The sequence below is a fragment of the Triticum dicoccoides genome, chromosome 1A (assembly GCF_002162155.2).
Source record: "Triticum dicoccoides isolate Atlit2015 ecotype Zavitan chromosome 1A, WEW_v2.0, whole genome shotgun sequence".
In the NCBI taxonomy this organism is placed as follows: Eukaryota; Viridiplantae; Streptophyta; class Magnoliopsida; order Poales; family Poaceae; genus Triticum; species Triticum dicoccoides.
Window position 1 is genome coordinate 476,014,324 of NC_041380.1, and position 9,867 is coordinate 476,024,190.

Consider the following 9,867-nt stretch of genomic DNA (forward strand, 5'->3'; position numbering starts at 1 on the left):
AATGCCTTGCCATTTTCTGAGCAAGCACGAAATCACTTTGTGAATTGCTCCTCCTCATGTCGTGTCACATCACGGTTCACAACTTCACATGCCAAGATGCGGTGCCGGGCAGATAGAAACGGGCGCGCTCCAGCAGGAGCAGCAGTGCAATCCTGCCATCTTACCTGAGCCGCCTGACACGCACCCCCATTATTGACACTGACTTTCAAAATCTGATTGGGGATCCTGCGCGAGGCCGAGGCCAGACCCTCCATCTACACTTCTTTTCATGCGCCTCTTTCCCTTTCTCTAGCTGCTAGCTTTGCCTTTCCCTTGGCCCCCTTCTGTATCATTTCCATCTCCTTTCTTCCTCCTCTACTCTGCTTTGCTCTACTGCAAATCAATCCGCTACAATGGTCGTAGGGTCATGTGGTTGATGTGCATGGGGATGAGGAGCCGCTGCTTTGATTTTGAGGTGCCCGGCCCAAACATGATTCTGTGATTATTTTTCTGCACCATTCTCTCTTGCAGCAGCCTTCCCTCTCACCGGTCTCGTGCATCATCAGGCTGTTGAATCTCTGTAGAAGAAGGTGGGCAGCCCCCAAGGCCAAGCCCGCCCACGCTCTTTTTGTTCTCCCACCTTTTCCTTTTGTTCCTCCCCCTCTTGACCACTCCTCCCCTCCCCCCCACCACCATTGCCCGACTGAGATCTCCTCCCTTTAAGTAGATACAGAGAGACGTCCTATATCCAATTCCAAGCTATATTGCTCCTCCGTCTTGTAGGGTTCTTGCATTTTGCACGAGAACTGGACGCAGGCAAACAGGCAGTTGATGCTTCTTCTCTTCTTGGCTGCTGCAGGGAGGAAGTACCGCTAAAGGTGAGCTTCTTTTGCCTGCAATTTGGTGTTCCTGACTCCCCGGGGTTCAAGAATGAGTACTTGCAACTATACTTGGGTTTCAGCCTCAGCCCGTCCTTCTGCTTCCCTGCTCTTCTCCTTTTTCTGTATGCCTTTCAGCTTTATTCTTGACTTGATGAGAGACAGAAACAAACAGGATACTCTACATTTTACTTTCTTCCATAGCAGTGTGATTAGTATGCGTGTGCGTGGTGTGATGGCATTGCAGTTACCAATTCCGGACACCTGGTTCGGATTGCCACACCAGAGTGCTTATCCAACCAAATCTTGCTTACGCAAAAAACAAATGTCATAGAGTGGAAGGTGCCAGCCGTGCCGCAAGTTTCTTATAGTTTTCTACCTCTTCACATGTAGAACGTGATGCGAATTCAGGGGCGTCACATGCGCATGGCGAGCAGATAAGGGAGGGCACGGTGAACTCAGCGCCCGCATTTCCCCTGCCTAGGCGGTGGAGCTAGCACAACTGAAGAACCGAGCCAAGATCACGGAGGAGCCGTGCGAGCGAGCAATCGGTCGTCTAGCTCGATAGCCATGAGCAGCTTCGCGGGGCAGCAGTCGAGGCCGTGGATGGGGGACGCCGCCGCCGCCACCCCGTCGGGCGACGCGAGGGACGACGGCGCCTCCTCCATGAAGGACATCGGCTCCTCCACCAACGCCAGCGCCATCTCCTTCGGCTTCGCCGCCACCGCCATCCTCATCGCCATGTTCCTCCTCATGGCCATCTTCGAGCACCTCATCAAGCCCGGATGGGCGGCCTCCCGGGGCTCCCGCGACGACGGCGACGGCGACGTCCACGGGCGCCGCGCCCAGCCGCCGCACTCGCACCCCGGCAGGCACCCGCGCGACCACGGCTCGCCGGAGAAGCTCCCGCCTCCGCCCAAGGTGAGTAAAGAAAGATTCTGGCCTCCGCGAGCTGCTTTGCTTGTGCTCTGCTCATGCGTGGCCGTGCGTCCGGTTCACGTGCGCCGTGTCAGCGGTGACAAGAGGACGGACGTACACGTCGTGTCGCGCCCGTGTCTGCAGTAGCTGCATGACTACGTGCGTGGTACGGGCGCGTTGCTGTCTCACCTGAACCTGAATCAATCCCTGATGATTATCTATCTTTTGCACTGCGTTTGCAGATGGAGGCCGTGGTGGCGGCGGCGGACCTGACGGTGGTGATGCCGGGGCAGCGGTACCCGACGTTCCTGGCGCAACCGGCGCCCCTCCTGCTTCCTTGCACGAGAGAAGGCGTGCGTTGGCCGCCGCACCATGACCACCGCCGCCCCTTTCTGCCGCCATGACCGTCTTCAGGCGGATACGTGCGTGTCTGTCGTGTTTGCCCGTGATCTGTATAGAGCTAGAGCGAGTGTATGGTGAGAAACGCCGGAGTTGCTGGTATGTGCGCGAAGGAAAATGCTGGACTGATGGTAGTAGATGAGCAGCGTTCAGTTCATGTCTAGTTAGTCTCGCCTCTGGGTCGAATGCCGTTCTTCATGTTATGATCTTCCATCTGGATGAGTGGATCGAGTGGCATTCTTCTAATCTGTTTTTTTTTTTGCGAGTTCTTCTAATCTGATGAACGGTGTCTCAAAAGGTTCCTCCTCAAATATCAGGAATTAAAGAAAAGTGGAGCTAACAGAATCCTCAAACTTAGGGCATCTCCAACAGCAGCCCGCAATTTTTCTTCCACTTCCGTCAACGGACAGGGGATCAGTCCGTGGACGCGGATGCAGGAGGACGCCATATATTTCAAACCGGATTTTAACTAACCGGGCAAAATTCATGCAAAATGGGTGGTATTTAGCAAAATTTGGGTAGAAAATAACACATACCGTCCATACATAGCATGCAAACAATGTCTCCAATTCGACTAGATCCCAGATGTCCAACAAGTTTTTCATAAACGGATCATGACGTTTCACACATATCCCCCCTTCAACTTTATCCAACAGTATGTGCACGTAAATGGCTATCCCTCTGCCCTGTGGTACACCATGGTGGCACGTGTGGACTACATATAATGTGTAGACCAACATTGAGTGAATGAATCAATCAACAAGTTGAGCAAGAGGAAGTAAAACTTACCATCCAGTCCATGTCCTCGTGCAATGACCACCTTGCCTCGAGCTGACTAACCAAGTTGCAAAACTTGATGACGCTGATCTGGATACTGTGCCAGCAATATGATGACGACCTCACGTTGCGTGGTTGAATGATGTACATGTCGTAGGGCGCAATGTGTTTTCGTGCGTGAAACCTTTCATGCACTTACTCCTAGAAGGGCTTCCCTCTGCTCATGCTGATGAAATCCGCGGATACGGCCAGTCACGCATCGCACAATAACTCATCCTCCATGGTCGAGTAGCTCACCATCCTTTGTACTCTCAAAAATGACATAATATTTATGACAGACACGTGTACCAATATTACGACACTGTACCAAGTTTAAAATATTTTTCACAACTTTTATTTTAATTTTCAATTTGCTTCTAAATAGTTGGGATAAAAATGTTAAATGAAGATTACCACATAATAAATGGTGTCGGGTGTTGGTGGAGCCTTCTCTTCCTTCTTCCTTCTTTTGGCCCCTCCTCTATGATGGAAATGGCTTTGTCACAACAATAAAGGTATGGCGGCACGTGATGGGGTAGATGGGGCTTGATGATGATGACTGGCGGCAGCTAGGGTTGGAGGTCTCCATGGGTCTCCTCCATAGACCCTTCACATAACCCTTCATCCAATAGCTCTAAGGGAGCCAAATCCTCTCCCACTACCTCCCTTGTCACCAAGGACTACATAGGAACAAACGGGACACAATTGGTGAAGAATCACATAAGTTATGGCTTATTTCGCAGCCTTGATAGGTTGGTATGACTTGGTACGGTCATACCATGCGTCGCCTTCTCTACTGGACACTGTACATGCAATTTCATGTTTTGATCTTCATTTCTTCATACAAACTCTGATTTGGGCGTTCTTGGTAGGAAAGCCTAATACACCCATGGTATTGGATCATCAATTTGGCCACACCGGAAAATTCAAACTATCCAACTCTCCAAAGCACCTAAATCTGATGCCTAGAACTCCTCTAGTTTAGCTCCACTTGGTCCTTATTGATGTACCAAGTACAAGAAAATGCCAATACACGTACAAAGACAAAAAAGGGGAGTTAACAAAAATTAAATTTGTGCAATGAACTTGGTAAAGCGGGTAAAGATCGAAAACTATGCATTGTGGACATGTAAATTTGCTAGATGGATATGACACGAGGGATTTTTGCACTAGAATAGAGTATAATAAGTGATGCAAAATCCACTCATCAACCTCCCCAAGCTTAAACCTTGCTCATCCTCAAGCAAAAATGTTGACAAAGCTATTGATGTTATCTATCTAGCTTGTCAATGAATATTGCTGCCCAAAGGTGTATCTTTGTTTTCTCCACAAGCTTCTGCGATTATATGAGAAGTATGTTGCCAAAAAATTGAGAAGTATATTTACTATTTAGATTCCATAGTCGCCAAAGTGAAACATGACCGTGCATTATAAGAACGAAAGCCCACGAAGTGACTTCACACATCCCAAAGCCCCCATGAACAAGAGGCCACCAAAAAGATTTGTTTATACATCAACAACACTACGACGTGCAACACTGAGAGGTAGGCCCATCCGACAAGAGTTATCCTTTCCCGACAACTCAACCGTAACATTTCGGCCTGGTTAACAAGAAGGGTTCTAGCTTGGTTTGTAGAGTAGCAGCCTGGTTAAGTTGGGTTGGCCGGTAAATGCCATGGATGAAGCAAATGAGGCACACATGACACTCTGATGATCTTGGTCGTTCACAAGTGGGATCAGACGGTTTAGGACTCTAAATCGCCGAGGATGAGTGTAGGTGGCTTAGTTATACTGTTTCTTAATTATGTTTTCCGTGCGCCTACCATTATCCGTAGCGTGTAGATATTTGGTATTACTCCTTCCAGCAGTTTAGTAACTTATTTGTTTCCATTTAATTCCTCTTGTTATATAATCCTATATAACTGAGCTCTCATGTATTTTAGTCCCGTGCCATCTCAGTAATCAGAGCAAACATCTCACTGTGTGTGTGTGTGTGTGTGTGTGAACTCTCAGAAGTGTAGTAAATTCTCAAAAGAAGGCCAGCACACTTCCACTAGAGGGTGTGTGGTGCCAACGAAAATCTCTGCCTGCACATATATTCTGCAGGTCAAATCTAGAAAATTCTTGACTCATGGTTTCTTGTAATCCTGAGAAATCCACTTTTTTATCCTGAGAAATACCAGAAAAAACATGAAATTGCACAATCATTGCCCATTTGATTACAATCATGTTATTTAGACCTAGCGGGCATCAACCACTATCCGCACAAGTTCAAGGTCGCGATCTCCATCGTGGACTATGTGGCCAAGTACAGCAGCTTGTGTGTTGGTGAACAACTGCTGACTGTCACTGAAAGCTTGGCTGATATTGATTCTTTCAATGTAAAAGTAACTATAGTTAGCACTGCCAAAGTTTCCTGCTCGGTCATGAGCAAGAGATTTTCCTCATCCAGACTATTCTTTTATGATCTCTATGTCGATTGGGGTGAAGGTTCAGGTCATGGCTGGGGCCACAGGTATCAGCTGCACCAGTTGGATAAAGATGATGAAATTGGCATATAAGATGCATGTTTATTTTCATTATGGTGCCTTTAACTGTATTATTTGTCTTCCATCACCAAAATACATGAAGTGGTTTTTAGATTCTAATCTCTGTTTGTGGCTCAGAGGTGGCCGATACTGAATTCCACAAATGCCAGAGTGTTGTGAAGCAGGGGGATATTGTTGGTATACCTGGATATCCAGGTTAGTAAACTTGTGTGCTTGTCCAATTTAGCAGTTCCTCGTTGAGGATTACATCTTCTCTGTCTGAAAGTCGAACAATGTTAGAGAAGCCAGCACTGGTTAGCAACTGCAGGTTCTTTTCTGTTCTTCTTTGGTGCTTCTGCGCTAGTCTTTGTACTCTACTCCTAATCTTCAATGCATAGCGGTTATAGTAAAAAAAAGTTCGAACAATGTTAGCTAAATCCTTGAAAATAATCAGACATAAATTATAATAGGTTAAATTTTGGAAGCAATGTCATAGGGATGTATCAAAAGATTACCCCGCCACATTTCAAAGTATTTCTATTTGTGTAAAAATGGTTTCCTTGGAAAAAAAATTCTACTACTGTAAATTTTATGAAAAAGAAATGATACCTAGCAAGCTAGAAGTTGGTAATTAAGTTTTTTTTTTTTGCAGAACTTTCAGCTAATTCTTATACTCCCTTCAGTCCAATAAGTATCCTGGTTTTAGTTCAAATTTAAACTAATGCTACGACACTTATTATGAATCGGAGGGAGTAATATTCTCATAGTATCTGTGGTAAATAAAGACTCAACTGAGTGTATTTGTTGTAATATACACTTCGACAGAGTATATAAATCCCTGGGGTACCAATCATAACTCCTGCTTGATACACAAACCTAAAACTATAGTTGATATGAATGTATTTTGTTCATAATAGAGTATATAATCAGGTTTGTGGCAACCTTGTATTACATCGGTAATATATATTTTGTTCACTGAAACTATAGCTGATATGTATGAATGAGGAATAACGTTACCACAAACCTGATTATATGCCTTTTCTTTCAACTATTTTTCCTGGCATAGTAACACTTTTTTACATGCATATCAGGTAGGAGTAGCAGGGGCAAACTTAGCATATTTGCCAGAAATTTAATATTGCTCTCCCCATGCCTCCTTATGTCACCCAACCAGAGAACTTGGCGTTGCACTGATGTTGCTGGAAAGGTGAGATAAGATAGTAAACAGATATTCCTGATCCATAATATGTTGCCATATTTGTATGAGTAACACCTAGAAAACACACAAAAAAAAATACAAGACCACTGCTGTTGTTATTGTTGTTGCTGTTGCGGAGATGTTCTGCATGATTCACTCTGTTCTAGTCTGAAGAAAAGCAATTTACATGACAGGGGATAATTCAGAAGTTCAGACCTGAGACAAGGGAAGAAGTGTGTCAGGACTGTACCTTTCTTCTGGTATGGGACGACCTCCAGCAGCACCGAGACCTCGCCAGCGGTTTCAGTGATCTTCGAGAAACTGTCCTAGATGTCCCTCATGGCCTCGGCCACACTGGCTGGTGGCATGTCGACGAACACGCTGCTGCTCGATCTCGGCGCTCGCCCGCACCATCAGCTTGTGTTGCTCACGCCCACCACCTTCTTCTCTTCCTTCACTACCACCTGCTCTACCTCTTCCTGCTCATGACCAGGCGCCTCCTCCTCTGATTGGCGTTATCCATTGCTGCTATCTTCGCTAATTTCTTCCAGCTCCGGTATCTCACAATCTTCTTGATCAGCATTCACCTCTTCGACGCCGTGATTCACATAGCCCACGCGATCAGTCGGCAGAGAAGAGAAGGGGTCGATCGACCCAAAACATGCCCCATGCCTACGGCAGAAGTGACGGCGAGGAAACCGGTACGTCGTTGTTACCACGGTAGCATAAGGCACCACCGGGTGACTGCCAGTTGGCCGTGCCAAGCGTAGAGTGTGTGCGTGAGCCAGCTGTAAGTGTGTGTGGCCAGGCCGGGTCGAGTGGTACTTAACCTCTGGGTGAGCATTGTATTGGGCAGGCTGTGATTGAGTAATCGAATCCTCTCACCTCACTTCTCTCTCGCTCATCCCCTTCCTCACGCCATCCTCGTCCCCCTTTCTCTCTTCCTGCCTACTCTGGTATCCTCGATCCAAATTGGGACGTGACATTTGGTTATCAGAGCCACCGATTCCTGTTACAATTTTTTTTTCCGCTGCTCCACGAATCCTCTTGGCCTTGATCTGTAACATCCACCGTCGCGGGTGCGATCTGCTCCGGCAAATCGCCCAAAATCCCCAGCGGGGTTAGATCGGCTCGGAGCAGAGCAACGGCATCGTCCAAACCCTCGGTTCAGACGCGACAGCCGCTGTCCGCCATGGACGACACAAACACACTCAAGGCCCTGATGGAGACAGTCCTCGCCTGCCTCGACGAGCAGAAGGTCGACCATGAAAAGCGACTCGAGGTGCAGGCCGCCTTCAACGCGCAGGTCGCGCAAGATCTGCGGGCGCTGTCCAAGCAGGTGGATCTCACCCAGGCTGACGTCGACGAGACGCGCAAGACGCTCGAGAGGTCGCCGTCACCGCGCGGATCAGGATCGGGCACCGTCCTCAACCCGTCACCACCTCCACCCCCGCCGCCTCCTCTGCGTCACCCACCCGGGCCCCAACAACAACAAGGACCGCCACCGTCTCCACGTCTCGCAGATCAGCGCCCATCTCTACTTCATGCGCCGCTCCAGCAGCAGAGCGAGCCACAACACCACCAACACCACGACAACTACATCAAGCCGCCCAAGCACGATTTTCTGCGCTTCGACGGTATGGCGCCCTACCTCTGGCTAGATCACTGCTGCACCTACTTCGACCTCTACCGCGTGCCGCCGTCGAGCTGGGCCACCACGGCGACGCTGTACATCGAGGGCCAGGCCGCTCACTGGCTGCAAGCGTTTCGTCAAACACATGGTGGCCTGGGATGGGAGGCGTTCTACGCAGCGATAATCGAGGAATTTGGCGCCGACGAGTTCGAGCTTGAGATGCACAAGCTTCTCCAACTCCGGCAGAGTGGCACCGTCAGCGAGTACCGCCAGGTGTTCGACAGCCACATGTACCACCTACTGGCGCTCGACCCATCGCTCTCCACCAAGTTTTTCATCACGTAGTTCTTGCTGGGCCTCAAGGACGAGCTGCGCGCGGCCGTGCGTCTCCAAGCCCCCACCAGCATCACGCGCGCGTCGATCCTAGCCCGCATTCAGGAGGAAGAGCTCAACATGCCACGGGCATGGGCACGGCCACGACCACAGCCACCCACCCCAGCGCCACAAGCGCGCCCGAGCGCTGCGCCACGCCAACAACCAGACGACTACGTGCGCGAGCGCCAGCTCAAAGAATTTTGCCGCGCCAACAGACTCTGCTTCAAGTGCGGCGATCGATACAGCCGGGAGCACCGCTGCAATCCGCAAGCGCAACTGCTCACAATCCAGGTCGGCACGTACGGACAAGTGCTGACCGACGACGCGGTCCACGCGCTCGACTTGCTTGATGCCCCAGAGCCCGCAGTTCCCCCCTCTGGAGTGCTGCACCATATCGGCGCACGAACTGGATGGCTCAGAGGCGCCTAGCACCATTCGTCTCCGTGCACTGGTGGGTAATCAGGTCATGTTGCTCTTGCTGGATTCCGGAAGCACACACAGTTTTGTCAACAAGTCCTTCGTCGAGTGCGTCGGTGCAGTGACACAAGAGATCGCTACCCTGGACGTGCGGGTGGTGAACGGCGACAGTCTCACCTGCTCTCACCAAGTTCCTGAGCTCAAGTGGTGGATGCAGGGTCACACCTTCTCGACGCCGATGTACGAGCTCGACATCGGCGCCTACGACGGCATCCTCGGCATGGATTGGCTAGAGAAAAACTGTCAGATGACATGTCACTGGCAAGAGAAGTTCATCTCATTCCTCCACGACGGCGAGTTGGTCACCCTACAAGGTGTTCGACCCAAGACGACGCCCACGCTCGCGGCCGTTCAGCCGACCGAGCTCTGCAAACTGATCGCTGGCAATGACATCTGGGCAATGGCCATGGTGGAAATGCAACCCCCCAGACCCAAGTCTCGCATTCCATCGCAGACGCCGATCAGTGACCTATTGGAGGAGTTTGTCGATGTCTTCGCCACGCCCACCGGTCTGCCTCCTCATAGGCAGTACGATCATGCAGTCACTTTGGAAGAAGGGGCTCAACCTACAAACACACGACCGTACCGTTACTCGCCATTACAGAAGGACGAAATCGAGTGCCAAGTGAAAGAGATGCTCGACGCCGGCGTGATCACACACTCGGT

At 49.7% G+C, this 9,867-nt stretch overlaps 1 protein-coding gene and 1 pseudogene across 1 annotated transcript; both read left to right on the forward strand.

Moving 5' to 3' along the window:
* LOC119280370 lies at positions 1-2,337 on the forward strand. The gene is made up of 3 exons (XM_037561241.1): positions 1-857; positions 1,251-1,778; positions 2,018-2,337. The coding sequence occupies exons 2-3, from the start codon at positions 1,428-1,430 to the stop codon at positions 2,177-2,179; spliced, it is 513 nt and encodes a 170-aa protein (XP_037417138.1). The 5' UTR covers positions 1-857; positions 1,251-1,427; the 3' UTR covers positions 2,180-2,337.
* Positions 2,338-4,467: 2,130 nt separating this feature from the next.
* Positions 4,468-6,734, forward strand: LOC119353833 (annotated as a pseudogene).
* The last annotated feature ends 3,133 nt before the right edge of the window (positions 6,735-9,867 follow it).